The following is a 20494-nucleotide window of genomic DNA, read 5'->3' as shown; positions in this document are numbered from 1 at the left end:
ACGCACACGTCTCGGACACGTCATCTCTAAGCGTTTCTGAAGGATAAACTTTTTTCAGCAAACCGTGGTCGCAACCACTCCCTCTCTGCGAGTCAAACACGTTTGTTCTCAATTTATTGTAAACCTACTTTGGTGAGACTTTGATTCCTCGTCGCCTTAATATTTTAATAATATGGCTTTGACGGTCCCATGCATGAAGCCGGTCATGACTTTTCAACGTCGGCTCCAGGGCTTTCTATGGAAGTCCTTTTTTTGCATATCAACTGTTGATATTGCTAAAGTCAAACCGCCAAAGAAAATACGGAGAAAGAAACAAAACATGAAAGCTTTTGATGAAAGCATGTCCTGGGAAGACAGACTGGCTGATGCTGTGACACCCCTTTGGAGGCTCAGTTATGATGAACAACTTCACATCAAACAGCAAAACCTGGAAAATATACTGAAACAATTCTCTTCCCAGCTTTCCCATTTAATCTTAGCTCAGCAATCACCGGTGGTCAACGATATGTCGGTCTTCTCTGTTCTGCCTATAATGCCATCACCAGTTAGGGACTGCTATCGCAATAAGTCTACATTCTCTGTCAACAAAGGCGTGGACGGCAACCCTAAAACAGTCGGGTTTTATGTTGGTACTGGCAGGGACCGAAACATTATTTGCGTCAATGGGGACCACCTTCTGAACATGCCTGAAAAGCACAAACAAGTGGCCAGATGCTACCAAGAATTCATTCGTCTGTCGCCCTTAGATTCATGCCTTCTGTTCCATAAAGGAGGTCACTGGAGAGAGGTCACGGTCAGGACCAATGCAAAGGGCCACACTATGGTTATAGTCTATTTTCACCCACAAACACTTGTCCCTGGGGAGATAGCAATTCACAAACAAGCCCTTGTGGATTACTTCACGAAGGGCCCGGGACACATCTGTGAGCTCTACTCACTGTTCTTCCAAGAGACTTCAATGACCCGCTGTGATCACGAAGAATCCCCATACCAACTATTGTATGGCCAGCCCCATATACACGAAGAGGTGAGTTCTGATCACAAACACAGGAACTTGTCCCACCACATACTATAAGCCAGAGCGTAAGTATGCAAAGAAATGATGTATTTGAAAGATACCATTGCCACCTCCCTCTGCCTCAATAGAATGCAGCAGAAAAATATATAATTCATATTTGCTCAGTCATTTCGTAGCCTGCGGCAGTTAGGGTGTTAACTTCTGGTTCGGAGTTTAAACCCCAATTTGTCCCATGTTGGCACCCATGACTAAAATGTCTCGACCCTGCCTTCTAAATAATGACATATAATTATTTAGTATCTAATACAAATATGACAAATCCCTTTGGATATTAAATCTGCACTCTTGAGTGGCTTGAGTTGTGCATAGTTACATAGTGCTGGTTTAAAGCGTCAACAATATTGCTAAATGATAATGAATAGCAGTTGCATGCACATAGCGGTTTGCGTGATCATCATTTATGTCATTCACAGCTGCTGAGCTTCAAGTTCCGCATCTCCCCGGACGCTTTCTTCCAGGTCAACACGGCTGCAGCCGAAGTGCTCTTCACCGTGGCTCGGGAGATGTGCTTCCCGGAAGGGGCGGCGGATAGGGTGGGTGGTACCCTTCTGGACGTGTGCTGTGGCACGGGCGCCATCGGCATCACCCTGTCTCCCGCGGTGGAGCAGGTCATCGGGGTGGAGCTGGTCCCACAGGCGGTGGAGGACGCCAGACACAACGCTGCGCTCAACGGCGTGCTCAACTGCCAGTTTCTCGCCGGAAAAGCAGAGGTGATCCTTCCCGTGACCGTTCCCCAGCTGAGCAGTTCCGAAGAAGGAAGTGGCGGTGGCGGCGTGGCGGCTTTGGTCAACCCTGCCCGAGCCGGGCTTCACTACCGCGTGGTCCGGGCTTTGCGAAACCAACCCAACGTGCGCAGACTGGTCTACGTTTCCTGTAAACCAGACGGAGAGGCCATGAGGAACTTCATTGAGCTTTGCTGCCCTCCGGACGCACAGAAGAAACTCACAGGGGAGGCCTTTACCCCGAGAGTGGCTGTGCCAATCGATATGTTCCCACACACGCAGCATTGTGAACTGGTGCTACTGTTTGAGCGATAGGTTTGAAACTTAAAGTGTTTATATTTTTATATGTTTTTAAATCCTGCTAGATAGTTTTTTTAAAAAAAAATTAATGGAGGAATGAACGTATATACTTGCATAAACAGCTACTGCATTCATTCAAGTGAAGGATGTGTTCATCTATCCAATTAGATTGACCGATCCAATTTGTCCACTGCTGTAATGCTGTACTCATACACTAGATGGTACTGTTTGGGCTTCCACGTGTCTAGTATATTATGACACATTGTCAAAAAAGTAATTGTTTTACAATAGATTATGGTCACACTTTCAGTTAACTATAGTTCATGTGCTGAATGTTAAAGTAGGTCAACACAAGAGATGTGCATCTGCCGTCATTTATTGCAACATAGTTTAAGATTATTCTTCTGAATGAGGTAATGCAGTGCTGATGTCCGTCCCCTCATTGTGAGTTCAGTCACCCCAAATGGGATTAGCAAATGTGTTGTTGACTTTGTTGCACAATAAACTGTATCTATATGATATGATTTTTTAAATAAAGAGATTGGGATGTTGGTGCATGACACGAGACGGTTGAGTGGGTTATAATCATCAGATCATAGATAAGTGACCTGGGGAGGCACCTTGACCATTAAGTTGGGTCAAAATATTGGAAAGTAATGTAGGCTTAAATTATACAACAATCCAACCATCACTTATACCTGTTATCGCACTATATGTCTGTCCCACACAAGCTCATATGATATTGATGAGATATTAGGCCTATTGTCCTACATTGGATTGCACTGATATCTCTGCGTCTGCTTTTTTACCATCCATATTAGCCCTGCTTACCATGCATTTCAAGTCACTTTCCTGTCATTGCACAATCATTTTTGCACTCATCCAGTTGTATGCAACTGGATCTTGCGTTAAAATAGTTTAGTATGGTAGCTTTATGTGTAGTGTAGGTTGGCCTATTTTTGCCGGCTATTTATTTTTTGTGTATTACTAATTGTTGTTTCGTGGATTAAATTGTGTTTGAGCTACAGGTTTTTTACATTTCAGGATTAAGAATATATCTAACCATCCTATTCATCCATCCATCAGTTTTTTTTTTACCACAAGGATTTTGTGCGATTTTTAAAAAATTATATATACTCTTTATAGTCACACTCATAATATCCTACGTTAACTGATGGATACATTGAAAAAGTCACTCAGTGTTTCAACTGTAGATATATATTTATCAGGTTATACTCCTAGCACTATATAGGCCTGTGTCTTTCTGCAAACAGGAAATTTAATAGATTACATCATAAACGCAAATTGTACTCGAGTTACTCGTTGCTGACATAGTCCAGCTACAGACAATGAACTAGTTAGGTCTAGTTTGGGGGACATCTCAACAGGTCTCGAAGCCAAATCGTCCTGTCACGGCTGTTTCGCAACCATGTGTTGGAACAAGCTGTGCAATAACGTAAACCTTATCATCACCTTATCTAATACAGAATCTGAATTCCGTCCGTCCAAGAACATCAGATAAACGGGCAACCAATGGGGCACTGGGGGGCATCAATTTCCGCCTGTTCCGCCCACTCCCGCTGTCTGCAGCTAGGGGTACTTGTGAAACGCCGTCGAAGAATGAATCAGAACCTTAGGTAACCATTCGACGATCCACCTCACTCGCATCTTATCCTTCACGTTATTACCAACAAGGTTCGCAGCGGCTTAAGCGACGACTTGACTTCAACGAGAAACGCCCGTCACATCTACACCCTTTAAAAAGGTGAGTAAAAGTGGAGATGTGTTCGTCCGCTCTCGTTGAGCGCTGGAGAAAAAATACCAGAAACGAATGCGTAGTTAACGATCGGATGCATGGAGTCGCTGTCAGAAAGCAAGAAGAACCTGCGCTGAAGTTCCTCACGCCGGATTGGATTGATCTTTTGTGATCCAGCTCTTAAGTCGTTGTTTGAATGTGTGTATCTGATACTGTACCCAATATTTATTCTCTTTTCAGCACCGCTATTTAAAATGACCGAAACGGATACCAGGAACCACAACCCCAGCAAGCAACAGAATGGGGATGCGGTGACGGAATTATCGACCGTTGAAGATGTATTTGATGACACATATCGGGAAAAAGAGGGTCCTAAACCGCCGACGAGACTCGTCTGGAGAAACATCATATTGATGTTGCTTTTACACTCCGGAGCGCTTTATGGACTGATGCTCATCCCTTCCGCATCAGTTTTAACCCTTGCATGGAGTAAGTATTAACTGTAGCCTACACAATACAGTACAGCCTAGGCAGGCGTTTTTTTCTTTCCCTGTTTGTATCTATTGAAGTCACTCCCTACATTCCAGAAACGGAACACAGTGTGCTGGTAGGTGAAATACAGTCACGGGGCCCCACAACCGTCCCCTGTTGATTAATGAATGATCCGTGTAGTTTTAAAATGGTTCATTCGTTTTGTTAACACTCGTTCTTGGTAAATGTCGGCCTTTTTAAAACTAAATTCCCGTGGCGCTCAAAGTGACGGCGGGACGGGCGAAATCCAACATGTTTATGAGCACTTTTTCCTTTAACTTTGCTGATTCAAATCAAGACTTGAGGGCAGTAAACACGCACTTTACAGCGGAATTAGACTTTACGCTCAATAAAGTAGACAACAGAGCCATGCTTTGAATTACTGAACCCCTTGTGTCCAATGGGACACTTGCATAATCCCCCCTCCCCATCTCCTCCTGTTCTTTTTTTCTTGGCAATGCTGCACTGCAAATTATTTCACCAGCGAAGACAATGCACAATCACCATTCCAATAGTCATTCCATTGTAAGTTGCTGCTGGACAGCATCGCAACAAGCGAATGCCCTTTGCCAGTCACAGCCCCCGGCTCCTCCATTCCACGGCGTCGTCTGGCCACACATAGAAACACATTCAGTACTTTTGCAACAACAACTGGAGGAGAGAACAAACCAGCGTGCACCCTCAGCTCTGGCGCTGAAAATAAATAACTCCCACATGACATCGATGCTGCGTGGAAGCTTGGGAAATTGGGAATAGCATGATGTGCTGAAGGGGCGGCTCACAGGGCAAAACAACCTTATTATAACGGTGTAGTGTATATGTCAATAGGTTTCTTTAATGTATTTTTTTGTTTATCCACCCTCCCCCTTTCTCTTGTAGCTGCAGTGTGCTTTATTATCAGTGCTCTCGGTGTGACTGCCGGGGCCCACCGGCTATGGAGCCATCGGACCTACAAAGCATCCTTCCCCCTGAGAGTTTTCCTGGCTCTGGCTAACTCCATGGCATTCCAGGTACCCCCCAACACACCAGGATAGACAGTAACAGATATTTCGATTTTGTCTTTAGATGGAATTTTGACCACTCCCGGCTCATTGCTGACTAATCAGGGGATTGTTCCCGTGATTGGTTCAGGAATACGTCTCGGCTATCATTAACAGATGCGTGAAATGCAACACCTCTCAATGATGGCGAATGTAAGGAGGGAGGGTTCACCGAGGGAGGGGACGTTTTTCATTGTTAAGTTCGATTTCTTGCTCCCGTCTGCTCGCTCTCTTTTGAACTCTCGAATCCTCCCTATGTACCCACCTTATAATGGGGACACACGATCTGCAGTCTAAACATCTGCAATCTAAACTGCTGCAAACACGACGCAAGCATGTTGCAATTAAAATACACATTACACAGTTGTATAATGTGGTGGTTTTTGAGTCAAACTGTGCACACGATGTATGGTAGACATGACATAACAACAAGCGACATGCAGACGACTTCTGTTTTGTCATATTCGTCCAGCATGTAACATTACACAGCATACAAGTGGTATGCAGTGTTTATGACTTTATTAAATAATCGATATATCTATATACATACTATAGGAAATGAACCCTTTCAAGCCTGGTGATGTAAGCAGCACTACAAATAAGTTTTAGTTCTTATCTCGTGCACATGCCTCGCATGCCCAGGAGCCCGTTGTTGACTTTCGATTTACTCTCTCTCCTGACCAGAATGACATCTACGAATGGGCGAGGGACCACCGCACCCACCACAAGTACTCGGAGACGGACGCCGACCCCCACAATGCCCTGAGGGGTTTCTTCTTCTCCCACATCGGCTGGCTGCTCGTCCGCAAGCACCCCGACGTCCTGGAGAAGGGGCGCAAGCTGGAGCTGTCGGACCTGAGGGCGGACGCGGTGGTCATGTTCCAAAGACGGTACGTGGGCAAAAGAACAGAGTCAGGTCCTCTGTGCGTTGCGTGTGTGGGCAGAGAGAAATGTACAGAGGAACTCGCCCTTTCCCCCCCCTCTTTTGAAGCTTTACATTAGGTCAGGCATGGTTCTATTTTTTTTTATCTACTTTCTGCGAGTGACTTGCAAGTCGTAAGAAAAAAAGTAAACGTTTTTTACATTCTTCCAGCACCAGGAAATCCTTATTCCTCGAGTGAATCCAAGAGTGCACCGTAGTGCATTTGTGAGAAAGTACAGTGCCAACATTTAACAGGTTAAACCTGTAGATCGTGAATGAGTCATGCTGAAGTCTAAAGTGCAGATGTTTTTTTTTAAATACTGGACAATGTCTTAGGTCTAGGAGTTTTAATGCAGCCAGCCAACTTTGGCAATATAAATAATTTATCTTTTGTTTGAATCGCTATTTACTGCCACTATCAGATCCAAAGCAGGTGTAATCATATTGTTGTCAGCATTGACGGCCCTTCAAGCAGATATAAGGATCCCACTTACACACATTACAAGGTTTCCGGTTTGCTATCAAAGTATTGTGTCCTTATCTGCACTCAGGAAGCTTTGGTCTGAGTCAGGGTGACCATAAATGTCAGACAGGGTACCAAAAACTGCCCCCGGTACAAATGGGGTCATGCACAGCCAGGGTGAATTTACTAGGGCATGGTGTCAGCAGGTCAATCCTTGTTCCGGGCCACCTTGTGTGTTCCATGCCACCATTAAATGTGATCAAGGGCAATTTAATTGGCTTCCTATTTAATTTATTTTCTCATCAGTGCACTTGATAATCGGAGAGTTCATCCGACCAGCGTCATATGGGTACTTGTCCTCGCCCTGTCTCGTCCTTATTGTTTTACTTTGTATCTTACCCTCATTAATTATGAATAATGGTAATTTGGCCTCACATATTTATTGACATGTTTTAGTGTGTTGTTCCTTTTTAGATGTCAATGCATTCATATGATTCGATTCAATTTAGATTAGATTATGTTGTCTCTAAGTCACTTGGTGTTTAAAAGGTGCAATAGGTTGAGTTGGATGCTACTCCATGGATTCCTTACAGCTGGCCCTTCTCCTAGCCACGTGTTTCTCGTGACCGGTGTGGTCTTGTTCTCCCAGGCACTACAAGTTAGCCGTGTTGCTGCTCTGCTTCCTGATGCCCATGCTGGTGCCCTGGTACCTGTGGGGGGAGTCCCTGACAGTGGGCTACTTCGTACCCGGCCTCATGCGCTATACCTTGGTGCTCAACGCTACCTGGCTGGTTAACAGTGCCGCACACATGTGGGGCAGCCGGCCATATGACCAGAGCATCAACCCCCGGGAGAACCGCTTCGTGGCATTCAGCGCAGTGGGTAAGGAACTAAAAGGTTGCTTTCATGGTTTTACAGTGGAATGGATAGGACTGTAGTCCTCGTTACGCTGTAACGTGTGTGTGTGTGTGTGTGTGTGTGTGTGTGTGTGTGTGTGTGTGTGTGTGTGTGTGTGTGTGTGTGTGTGTGTGTGTGTGTGTGTGTGTGTGTGTGTGTGTGAGAACATATTGTTCACAGTAGGAGAAATCCCACCATGGCTTTCTGTTGACTTTAACTTGGGTTTTTGCGCCTTTTGTATTTTTTCTGCTTCAAAGAATGGACAATATTTGTATTAGCATGTCTCTGTGAATTCATGTAAGCCTAAGGCATTGGGTGCCCTTTGTTAGCCAAGCATTTATAAAGGGGAAGAACTAGCTCATCCGGCGGCAAATGTTTATTTTTAATGTTCAGTTTGCTTAGGGACAGCCTAGATTTTTTTAAATTTAGTCTTTTAGGTAAAAGTGACTTCATAGAGGTTGACTTATCAGCCATATTATGTCATGTTGATGTTTAAAAAAACTATTTTTAGTGAGGAATATCTACAATTTGGTAATGTAGACACTTTTTGTCATCCAAAGCTACTTGTAGGGAGTTGTTTGTTATGAGTGAACAGATTGGGCCTCTTGCTCAAGAATGCAAATGCATCAAAATTTGGGATCAAACCCAGAATCTTGCAGCTGGTAGTCCATCATGCATTCAAAGCAAACAGTTTTTAATCCATATTTTTCTTTTTGTAATCCCTCTTTTTCTGTTCTTCTTTGAACTCACAGGGGAGGGCTTCCACAACTACCATCACACTTTCCCCTTCGACTATGCCACCAGCGAGTTTGGCAACAGGCTGAACCTGACCACTGTCTTTATAGACCTCATGTGTTCCCTTGGCCTGGCCTCGGACCGCAAGAAGGTATCACAGGAAACGATCCGCGCTCGTAGACAGCGCACGGGTGACGCCAGCAACAAGAGTGGCTGAGAAGCGATCAGGTCAGGGGGGAGGAGACTCGCAGTAACAGATACCAACTTTGTCCTACCCGAGAGAGCGAGCTTGGCAAGACCATTCCGGCCAGCCTTTTGGTGGGACAATTGTGGTAGAAGTTATTGTAATTAGTTAAATTACAATGACAAACAAAAAATGATCATGGTTCTTATGTCTACTTCTGTTAATGAGTTTGGAAAAAAATATTCATAAGTTCTTGAGAGTAATATTGGCTTTAAATGGTCCTATACCTTTTCTGTAAGCTTGTTTTTATAATTTAATTTTATTTTGTATTATGTAGTGACATGTCTAGACTGTTGGTCGGAGATGGTTAACTTGGCTGGGCTTGAGAGCACAGCTACTTTTTGGTTCTTTAATTTAAATTTTTTTTTTACCAGCCATGATACAAGGAAGGTATCAGGAGATTCGACAGCAGACTGGAATTAAAGTGGCTTATTATTTTGAGGATAATATGCCAACCGCACGGTGTGTGTGTGTGTGTGTGTGTGTGTGTGTGTGTGTGTGTGTGTGTGTGTGTGTGTGTGTGTGTGTGTGCGCGTGCATGACCTCCAGGGTCAAAGCAGTGATTAGAGAACATTAACCACCAATTTTCCATGTGCTATTTATTAATATTCTGTGGCACTCTGAAAATAAGTAAATAGTGACGATAATTTATTCGAGGGGAAGTTGTGTCACGCTACGACAAGAAGGAGGCTATATTTGATCCCATTTGTCTAGTCTGAGGTTTTTGCTCTCACTTGTCGAGGGCAACCAGTAAGTTTGATAGTCCCGGGGGCTTGGTTTTTTGGTCTGTTTGGTAAAAAACTATGCTTTTCTTAAACTACGAACTGCTGTGCATCGCAACTCCAAACCCTGGTAGATGTAGTGTGCCGTTGCAACTGTCCTTTTTCCATCCTTCTGGAGTGCGAGTGTGTGTGTGTGTGTGTGTGTTTGTCTGAGTGTGTGTGGGTGATTGTGTGTGTGTTGATATTTTACACGCTAGTTGTCCTGCCCGAGGTGCTCTTAAAGAAGATGATCTCCACATTCATAAGATGAAGTTCTTTCCATCATACATTTCGATACACTTGTGTATACAAATATTTATACCTCTGGTTGGTAAGGGGGTTTATTATATAAATATATATATAAATATATATATATTATTTTTGGATTTCAATACCTTTTAGCTCCCGCATTCTTGACTGAAGCATGGAGGTGCACTTGTCTCTCCTGGATGGAAAGAGGAGTTGTTTCTTTAGCTTGTAGCTTGTGTCCTCAATTAGCTGGGGAGTACAGATCGATCTGCTTGTTACTTTTCTTCAGTGAAGGCTGTTGTGGTTCAGTAACTAGAAGCTACATGTGTTGGAAAAATATGTTTGGGTCCGAATTTGGACTCCAATGCCTTATGGGTAATGTTCTGCACATGTGGTGCGTGTCGTAAAAGAGAATAAATTAAATTTATGGAGTTACTAATCGGGTCTCTAAATTTGCCTACCAATGTGTTGTTTGCACAAATATGGCCCAGATGTTTAATATTTGTCACATTTGAGCTTTTTTCAATGTAGTTCCTTTTGTTTTTACAGTGTTAACTTCTTTGAACTTCAAATGTCTTAAAACGATGGCACATTTTTTCAAGGAATGTTTACCCACTGTAATCACCATAAATAAACCAAATTTTCTACCTGTCAATGTGCCTCTCATTCTGTTATTCATTTCTGCTTAATACAAATATCAAATGGCCTAACTGTTGTACTTTGGATCTACTGATGGCCCTGAAGTTATGTTTCCAAGATCTTCAACAAATCTCATCTGCCTGTTGACTGCATCTTCAGAGAATTCTGTTAATCATTGAATTAAAAATTATAATTGAATTGGACTTGAATGCTTCCATCGTAGTTATTTTATTAATAATTTAAATTGTAAAAAGTCCCAACTTCGCCATCTACCGGTGAGTTTATTTTAAACCGCAACATCAATGCTACGCATTCAAAAGTGAAAAGTAAATAAGACGCGTAGAATCTACTTATATTCGGGTACAAACGTTCACGAAATGAAGTTGTCGACGATATCTCGGTGGGAAAGTCACAAAACTGCTGTCTGCGGGAGTTTGGATCGCTATTGCTCCGACGGTGACATCAACCCATTCTTCACCATTGGCTGCCTGCTGTCAGGCCATCCTACCCCCCCTCCCCACCCCTCACCCCCAATCCTCACCATCCTCCCCACGGCATTTAACACCTCGCTGTGGATAGGCTGCCAGTTGTCAAGGCACTGCCAAAGTGCCCAGGACCAACCACTGGAGAGCGGCTACATTTCTGTGTGGATAACAGGCCACAGCCTACGCAGGAGTGATAGTTGAGGAGATAGTAGTACACGTTGTTTTCAATAGCAGAAGAAGTGACACGTAGCCTCGTGTGCATGACTGTGCAGTTGCAAAGAATTAGGCTACTTCTCAGTACCAAAGGTCCAAATAAATAAATTGCAAACAATGTTTCTCTTAGATGTATTTCTGGGTGCTAATGGCGGTTGTTAAATTGTTATAACTGGAGGGGGTAGTTGTTCTGTTCGAGGGCCGTGTAGGCTATTTTATGTATGGCCCATTTGTACTATTTTAATGTGAATGAATGCATTCTATTAGACCATAATACGACCGACCGAAATATTCCCTAAAGGAGGGTACAACCTGTGCCCCTTCGCAGCACTAGATATGTAAAGGATGCTTTGGTTGAGAAATTCTTTCGGTCAATGGCGTTCACAAACATTTATGGGAATGCACGCCATATGCAAATACACATACAAAAGTCATGCAATTACTCGTGTCAAGAAATGAACAAAGAAAGAAAGCTTACGGGGGCCTGGGTGTGTGATTGGTTGAACGAATAATTTACCTTAAGTCACCCCATTTCCACATTTGAAAAAACAGCATTTGTTGAAGCAAATTCTCCGTTGGGGAAACATTTGGGTTCAAACATTGTGGACCCTTGCCCAAAACGATAGCGCATGGAGAGACATTATTATGTTTTATCATAAAAACCTGTGACACAAAGTGGGAAGTCTCATCTTGATACAATGATGGGGCCCATCTAATGTGGGACGGATTGGGATCCAACCTGAAGGGCCCCCTGGCGGCCGGCGGCCCCATGTGCAGCGGAACTCATGGTCGGTCTTTTCCCCACGGACTCTGCTTCAGGGCAGGCCTGTTTGAAGTCCTCTAGTCCTCTCGGAATCTTTCAGATAGGCTCAGTGGTGGAAAGCTCCGGCACAACCAGTAGGTCTTCTGTTGTATTCATCTTGTAAGATTTCTCTTTAAAAATCTTCTATGGTTTTGTGAAACTGGCAGCCCATAGTGAATAGGTCATTGTATCGTTGTAGGGTAGCTGTCATTCGTTTTAAATCTTAATCCAAAAACATCCCTCAGATGAGCCTCCTAATCACCTTTCTCTAATCCCAATTTGCACACAAAAAGATCCGCAAATACCAGGGAGAGAGACCTTAGGTCAGACGGAGTGTCTCGGGAATAACCCCTTTACGTTACGTTAGGTAGGGACCGTCTGGATTAGCCATGCAAATATAGATCTGATCCGGCCTTTAATCCGCGGATCTCCCCTTTATATTTCCGATGAGGGGATGGGTGATCGCTGTGTTGGGGTAGGACTATGCCATCAATGGACACATCATCAAACGTTTGGGATATAAAACACATTTGTCTCAGAATGAGCTGAGCATACAGTGGTTCCCACAGGCGTATGAAAGATGTAAGAATTATCATTAGAAGCGCATCGAAATAGAAAACAACCCAAAACACAAACAAGTAAGAAAACAGACGATTGAAAGGAGTTAATACTCATTGCAGGATGGGTAATTAACTTTAAATTAAATGTACGTTAATTAAATATAAAATACATCTTAAATGAACAATACCTGATAGACATTCTGAATTAATCTTAAAGTGCAACTGGCTACTAATAAAACATACACTGCCTTGTCCAATCCCACATTATATACATAAGACAATTAAGCTGTAGGCCTATCTTAAATAGGCTACGTTGCTCCAACCATAAATGTCAAAATTAAAGCAAGAGAGAAATTAACAAAAATGATATACTATATGTTATAGTAGGTAATGTTCTGTTTGGAGACCAGAACAGTATAACAGACCTAGGCCTGTATGTGTAACCCGTTTCGTTGCCAAATTAGCCAGAATACTGCAGCGCTCCATGATACAAGTGATTTAATCACACCTTATTCCGCCACGTTTCATTTCCTCTTTTAGCAAACAGAGCTATCTCTTTCAATCCAAATACCTCTTCGCCATCTTCAACTAATCCTCGTCGATCAGGTAGGACGTCTTTTTACACGGCGTACAGATGTCTTAAATAAACGTTGGAGAGCCCGATATGCAAGAGATCAGTGTTACAATTTGGTAAAGGATTAAAACGTCTTCTTCTTTTGCTCTTCCTCGCCAAGAGGAGAGCAGGCCTACTATTCGACGCCCCGAGGCCCAGGGGTGCCCTTTTGATCATTTCATTCTCTCCTTGTAGCAAAATGTTCTGATTGGTCGAGAGCGTAAGAAGGGGAAAATCTTTAATTAAGCTGATAATCTCTTGTTGGGACGAGAGTGGCTCCATTTCACAGACCCCCTCAAACCCCCTCAAACCTCGCACCGCACGAGACCCTTGGTAGGACGAACTGAGGTTCTACGTGCGAGCTCAGTATCCTCTCAGCCACTAGATCGCCTAGACTTTAGGAGTTCACCCGCGCGCCTGTCAGGATGTTCATGCATTTAAAAGGCTTCTATTGCGTTTTTGTTCTATTGACCCACATGAGATCTTACTGTTGCTGGTGAGTAATATTTATTCAACTTTTATATTAGGATGAATTTCATGCAATATGTAATGAGGCTAGTGGTGGAGGTGGTGGTGATGGTGGTGGTGGTGGTGATAGGGACGGTGAGATGTTCTCACGCAAGGCCAAATCATACACTAACAAAATATATATATATTGTCCCCGACAATATATAGCTGTATATATCGTTCACAGCCTATTTATTACATTATATAAATGAGAAAATACATCCAAATAGGTATAATTTACATTTTATTTCTTATTTTCTTTATTTGCAAACATAACAATGGATACAACTTTGTTATAGCTTACTTTTCCTTAATTGAGGTGATCACAATTTTTTTTCATTTAAGATGAAACTGGAACTAAATCCATGGGAGAGAAATTTAATCAAAAACAAAATAGAAATAAAAATATTGATTGGTATAGATTTATTATTGATGACCCTTTCACTTTATTCTTTGTTCAAATATCTGACGAGGCCCATAACAGATAATTGGATTATATCCTTGTATTCTATACCTCCATAAAAAAAACTGATAAATTGACAACATGTTTGTATTGAAAAAAAGTGCGAAAAGTGCATGCAAATAAAACACGAATGAACAAGCATTAAATTGATTAGGAATGTATTGCACAGTTTAGTGCTGTGTTGCGGTCATCACTCTGGACGTGATTAAACATGTTAAGTGCACTAATGAGAGATGTAAGCGGAGACCAGAGAAATTCCTCCGTAGTGAAGGAACACGTTGCTTCCCACAGTTAATAGGCTGTCTTCCATTCCAGGTCAGTGAATAATTTCCTGATGACTGGACCCAAGGTAAGCCAACATTCTTTTGATCTCTTATCTCTTATCCCCACCCTTAAGAGAAACGAAGCAAAAACATCCCTAAAGATGTATTTGCTTCCAGCTTCTCTATTACTCCAGTAGTCTTAATTCCTGTGCTAGAGAGGCGCGTCCCTTATGTCTGAGACAGAGTGACAGTGGCCAGGGTGTTTGACTCCAGAGCCCAAAGGTCCCAGGTGGCTTCCTTGAGACGCAAGATGCCTTCACTGTCTACCTGCTTCTTAATCGCATGTATTTTAAAACATACAAAATAATACAAAAATAGTGGTCGTTAATATGGCCGTGGGAAGACTGAATTCCGGTCAACGACTCCACGCATGGATAGGGTAAATGATCCAGCAGTGATATATCCATGATATTCCTGACCCTTTGGTATTTCTTACGGTGACCCCCGTCATACACTTGACCTCTCTCGGAAGGCATGGCGTGGGGGGAGGAGGGAGGGCTGGGGGGTGTATGGCTAAAGTGGGTGGTCATCATTAGAGAGCGAGCCGGAATACTGTGAAAGAAGGGGGTCTCTCTCTCTTTCTCTCTCTCTCTCTCTCTCTCTCTCTCTCCCTCAATCTCTCTCTCTCTCGCTCTCTCTCTCTCCCCTCAATCTCCAAACTGCCACTCGAGACATATTTGTATGTAGTATTCATTATTCATATTTGTATGACTCTGCACGAGTCTACAGCATAGAGAGTAAAGAGAGAGAGAGAGAAATAGAGAGAGAGAGAGAGAGAGAGAGAGAGAGAGAGAGAGAGAGAGAGAGAGAGAGAGAGAGAGAGAGAGAGAAAGCGAGAGAGAGAGAGAGAAAGCGAGAGCTGGTTTGAAGGGACTTTGTAGGAACAAAGCGGGTTTCCATCTCTCTATTTCTGGGTTCATTGCCCTGAGCGCTGCAGTGGGGTTTTTTCGTGTGCTGCTTTGTCAAACTCGTTCTTTTTTTCCACCATTCAAAGCAGGATGTGTTGATCAATATGAAACACACAAAAACAACAGGAGACAATAAGCCATATGCAATAAGAACATAAGAACTATGTGAGATACAAGTAAGAGGACCAGACAATAAGGGGCTCACACCATCCTTATTGGGGACAAAAAATAATAATTTAAACCCAACCAAAATGTGCTTTCATAGCCATGATTTTAATTGGTTGATCGTAAAAAAAATACAGAAATAATATTAAGAAAAAACAATCATTAAATTGAAACCTTCGTTGAGAAGAAGAAGAAAAGAAGAAACAGTGACTCCTGGGTTTGTCTCCTCATTAACCCTCCCCCCAATCTTCCCATCCCCCCAGGCCTACCTCATCTACTCCAGCAGCGTTGCAGCAGGGGCCCAGAATGGGATCGAGGAATGCAAGTACCAGTTTGCCTGGGATCGCTGGAACTGCCCTGAGAGAGCCCTGCAGTTGTCCACGCACAGCAGCCTACGCAGTGGTATGTTCCCACTCCAACCACCCCTCCATCCCCCAAATAGACCCACCAGCATGGGATCTCACCCCCGCATAGATGGGTTGTTAAGGCCTCGGATCGCGGAAGGGGTCCGACGACTTTACGCAAATGTACTTGGATATAAATGGTAGTTTGATGACTCACGCGTGTATTTTTACATGTCAGGCGGGTTGCTTGCAACAAATGGGTTTTGGTCGATTTTTTTCCATCTCAATAAATCGGGTTATGGAGATACTTTGAGAATTATATTAGTCACTGAATCAGAAATAAAACACACAAATAAAAGCAATGTTTAACTCGATAAAAGTTAATATTTAGAAGCTTCAGAATATGCTGAACAGTTACTGAGAATATGTGTTTTATTGTAGATGGAGGTTTGTAAAACACAAACAAAGAAAAAGGTTTGAAAGAGTAGTTGATATATGGATAATACAAACTAGTTTGGAAGAAAGCTGAAAGGTCAAAGTTATGCTTGAAAGACCAGGTTACGAGGAATTGTGACATAAGCTAAAATCATGTGGTTAAAATGGGAGATGTTCTCCATGTCATTCAATGTTCTCTCTGCACTTCCTGAGGAGCAATGAGAAGCTCACCGGAACGCCCATCTGAATTGAACTGATCAATTGAACTGATCACTTTAACACAGCATGGCATTGATGAACATGTACACAGCTACTGTGGGATACATTTACTATACCCTTAGAAGGATTAATATCAATATCCTGCCTTAAATGCTATATGAATGACATAAGCATGGAAAAACACAGAGTCTTCTGAAGAGACTCCTGCCTCTGAGAAAAGGTCATCCGATGTTCTGTGCCACTGGTGTGTACTAATATTCAGGCCTGGGGACCAAGTTGACACCAAGCACACAATCACCCGGACCGATTCAGATAGACAAAAGCATCCCTACGGTTTGTTTAGGGACAGATTACCCCGGTGAGAAGTGTCTGCACAGTCCAGACAAGGACATTGATAAGTTAGATGATGATACATGGAACCAATCCCAGAATAACAATGTGTTGAAGCCATGTATGGGCATTATTTGATCACAACCCTGCCTTGGAGCTTAGGGGAGGAATCACAGAAGTGAGAATATAAAACAGTTTGCCTGGAGCTGGAAAAAGTGTTCTTCAACGTGACTTTTGAATTACTTTGATAAAGTTCTAAATAAAAGTCAGAAACTTGAATCTGCTGTTTCCTGATCTCTTTCCTTGATAGTTGAAGTGTTCTTTCCACAAATCCACAGGTCACTTTATAAGGGACATACCGGATCCCCCAACACTAACTTAAGGCGGAAATGATCATAAACAAGTGTCTCTCTCTCGCTTTCCTTCTACTAGCCAATCGGGAGACAGCGTTTGTCCATGCCATCAGCTCTGCGGGGGTCATGTACACACTTACCAGGAACTGCAGTTTGGGCGACTTCGACAACTGTGGCTGTGATGACACCCGGAATGGACAACGAGGTAGGAGAGAATTTTGCTGAACTCTAAATAGGACTCAAACCGCTTAATTGCACTTACTGTCTCCAACGGCTTCACAGGGCCTAATTCAATGAGAACCTTTGGCCAAAAGTCTGCCAAAACCACGGACAGAAACCAAGCGAAGGGAACACAAGGGTCCTCACGTCAGAGGGATCTTCCCGTGGTTTGATGTGAATCTGCTCAATAACCCCCCCCCCTCCCATTGATTTCATTTCCCAGGTGGTCATGGGTGGCTATGGGGAGGGTGCAGTGACAACGTTGGCTTTGGCGAGGCCATTTCCAAACAGTTTGTGGACGCGTTGGAGACCGGACAGGATGCGCGAGCCGCCATGAACCTCCACAACAATGAGGCCGGTCGCAAGGTAACCCACATGGCCCATCGTCTATAAAACAAACCATTTGGTTACGCTCTTCTACAAATGTGTCAATTTAACTCCTGTGGTTTGCATACATAAGGTTGGTATATCTATAGATATATCTATAGATATATATAGAAGTAATTATATACATATATATTTATATCTATAGTATGGTTGTGTATCTATGTGGTGTGAAAATCAGTGCGTTAGTGACCAAGAGTAAGACGTCTTACATTCAACGTGCCAGACAACCCCTTCTCCACCCCCCCCCCCCCCCCCCCCCCCCCCCCCCCCCCCCACCAGTGGGCACACAACAACGTGTAAAGTGTCTTTTGAATAAAAAATGTCCTGCTCAAAATCACTGCCGAGTGTGCCACCCATGCATCCCTTTCACCCCCCCGATAAGTGAGGTGGCACTTGTCCCCCCAATAATAACAGCAGTGTGCTCGCTGTACCAGAAGGGCCTATTTATCGCCGCTGAATGCCCTTTATGACAACACCCAAACCTCAAGAATCTCGGGATCACTGGTGCACGCTTAATTAGAGCACCCGGGGTGCCCGACATTTCACAGTGCTCAGTATTATGCTGCCCCTGCTTCTTTCTCTAAAATAAGTGTTTAGTTTTATTCTTGCAATACGAATCCCACATTTACCACCGGGTCTTTGTCGGGCCCCCGAAGGACTCTGAAGGGGACCACCGGCATGCGGCTGAAGTGGTCTTTGTTTACCCCTGCCTGCGCCCACCTCCTGTGGGGCTGGAGGATCCACACAAGCACCTGGAGCATCAATTGTAGCAGGATAGAAATGGGGATAGAAAGAGAAGAAAACTTCTTTTTCACTGCAATTAGTCAATGGGGCTCTTCGCTCGGGTCTTCCACCGGCAGACAACGGGCCGATAATGAACGCGTTAAATAAATACTCCCCGTTTCTTCTGGGGGACAATGCGGGCTTGATGTGAAACTTTGATTCAACCTCTCGTCTTGGAGGGAAGGTCACCCCTCGCCCCTGGAGAGAAATGTTCCCTTTTCAGGCCACAGCTGTTTTCACGCCGGGGTAAAGTCAGGAGACACTGGGGAACCATAACAATGGCTGACGAAACACCTTGAACTTATCGCTTCTTCTTTGAGTGTTCCCATTCTTTCCCTTTAAATGCAGGATCTTCAGAAGGAATCAGTTCATTTGACAACACATCAATCAATCGACAATGATGGTGCACGCTCACTCAGACGCAAACACAGACACATACAAGCACCCACTCAAATGGCACAGCAAGGTATCTAGAAAAAGTACAAAATATCCAAAGATGTTGGCAAACAACTACACTCAATGGCAAGAATTGAATAGAGGAGTTGAGGATCTATCCGCACAAACTGCAGTTTAATTTGACGTTTAATGGGCAGAAGAGTGGTTACGGTGTTCCATTCCCAGCCTCAAGGTTACTGGGTTCGAACCCTGCAGTCTAGACATCCTTGCGCAAGATCCCTTAACTCCCACCCTACTAATTAATGGAAAAAAGCATGTGCAAAATGCCTAAAAAATACTAGCGATAAATGACCGGTCTCTCTTTGCCCTCTCTTTCCCAAGGCGGTCAAGGGCACCATGCAGCGCACCTGCAAGTGCCACGGGGTGTCGGGCAGCTGCACCACTCAAACCTGCTGGCTGCAGCTGCCCGAATTCCGGGAGGTGGGGAACTACCTGAAGGACAAGTACCAACGGGCCCTGAAGGTGGACCTCCTCAAGGGAGCCGGCAACAGCGCCGCCAGCCGCGGGGCCATCAGCGAGACATTCAACTCCATCTCCCGCAAGGAGCTGGTGCACCTGGAGGACTCCCCGGACTACTGCCTTGAGAACCGCACGCTGGGCCTGCCCGGCATGGAAGGCCGCGAGTGCGTGCGCAAGGGCAAGAACCTGACCAAGTGGGAGAAGAGGAGCTGTCGGAGGCTGTGCGGGGACTGCGGTCTGGCGGTGGAGGAGCGCAGGGCAGAGCTGGTGTCCAGTTGTAACTGCAAGTTCCACTGGTGCTGCGCAGTCAAGTGTGAGCAGTGCAGGAAGACGGTGACCAAGTACTTTTGCGTGAGGAAAGGCGCGGCGGCGGCGGCCGTGCAGGTGCAGAGGGCCAGGGGCAACGAGAGCCCCGCCAGCCGCAGGAAGAACCTCCGGCTGAGGAAGAAGCACTGAAAGATGGTCCCCACCTCCGGGATGGATGGCTCCGTCCCTCGCTGGCATGGTTAGAAGACGGCACCGCCCAGGGTCAACAGGTTTTAGAAAATGTTTTGTTTTTGATGTGTTTAAAGACCACTTTTAGAAGTTTGTCCTCTTCAATGGGGACGCCTTTGTATGAATGGCGAAAGGCGGGAAGGAGGTGATTTGTGAAACGACGAGGGAAGACGAGAAGGGAGAACCTTTATAGATTCGTAGGGATATTTTTTGGGATATAAATTTATAAATGTATATTTTTGTACTTTTTAGAATAATGTTTTTGAGAAGTCATCGGGCAGAGAAATGTAAAGAGTTTTTATCCAAATAGGAAAAATTCTCAGCACCGCTTTATTTATTCTCATATACAAAACACAAAGGCTTTGAGAAACGATCAAAACAATTGATTAATATAACATTCTCCGTCGAGATGGGTCACCGAATGAAGTCTAACCCTCCACTCCATATACCTCTTAGGTCTTCATCTTTAACACAGCCGTCCTTTTCTGCCCTGTCGTGTATTTATCTGTAAAATGTAAAAAAATGAAGCACTTTGTACTGTACATTATTAATTTATTGCACAGCATTTCCTAGTTTTTTTTTCTTTATTCGTAGTTACCTCTGGTGGCATATTTTCCATTCAAAACATTTAAAAAATA

General features: G+C 43.9%; 3 protein-coding genes across 3 annotated transcripts; all 3 read left to right on the top strand.

The window, feature by feature from the left end:
• Nucleotides 1-172: 172 nt before the first annotated feature.
• trmt2b (tRNA methyltransferase 2 homolog B) lies at nucleotides 173-2156 on the top strand (the record flags this gene model as incomplete). The annotated part of the gene is made up of 2 exons (XM_079728759.1): nucleotides 173-1027; nucleotides 1492-2156. The coding sequence occupies 2 exons, from the start codon at nucleotides 173-175 to the stop codon at nucleotides 2113-2115; spliced, it is 1479 nt and encodes a 492-aa protein (XP_079584885.1). The 3' UTR covers nucleotides 2116-2156.
• A 1551-nt stretch (nucleotides 2157-3707) lies between these two features.
• scdb (stearoyl-CoA desaturase b) lies at nucleotides 3708-10353 on the top strand. The gene is made up of 6 exons (XM_079758790.1): nucleotides 3708-3865; nucleotides 4097-4345; nucleotides 5267-5397; nucleotides 6112-6317; nucleotides 7462-7694; nucleotides 8462-10353. Exons 2-6 carry the CDS (start codon nucleotides 4111-4113, stop codon nucleotides 8659-8661), a joined length of 1005 nt encoding a protein of 334 aa, XP_079614916.1. The 5' UTR covers nucleotides 3708-3865; nucleotides 4097-4110; the 3' UTR covers nucleotides 8662-10353.
• A 3082-nt stretch (nucleotides 10354-13435) lies between these two features.
• wnt8b (wingless-type MMTV integration site family, member 8b) lies at nucleotides 13436-19817 on the top strand (the record flags this gene model as incomplete). Its single annotated transcript, XM_079729480.1, has 6 exons — nucleotides 13436-13506; nucleotides 14296-14329; nucleotides 15640-15778; nucleotides 17137-17262; nucleotides 17500-17642; nucleotides 19224-19817. 6 exons carry the CDS (start codon nucleotides 13436-13438, stop codon nucleotides 19815-19817), a joined length of 1107 nt encoding a protein of 368 aa, XP_079585606.1.
• Between the last annotated feature and the right edge of the window lie 677 nt (nucleotides 19818-20494).

The sequence above is a fragment of the Pollachius pollachius genome (genome assembly GCF_949987615.1).
Source record: "Pollachius pollachius genome assembly, chromosome: 2".
Lineage (NCBI taxonomy): Eukaryota > Metazoa > Chordata > Actinopteri > Gadiformes > Gadidae > Pollachius > Pollachius pollachius.
This window is presented reverse-complemented; position numbering and strand designations above follow the sequence as displayed.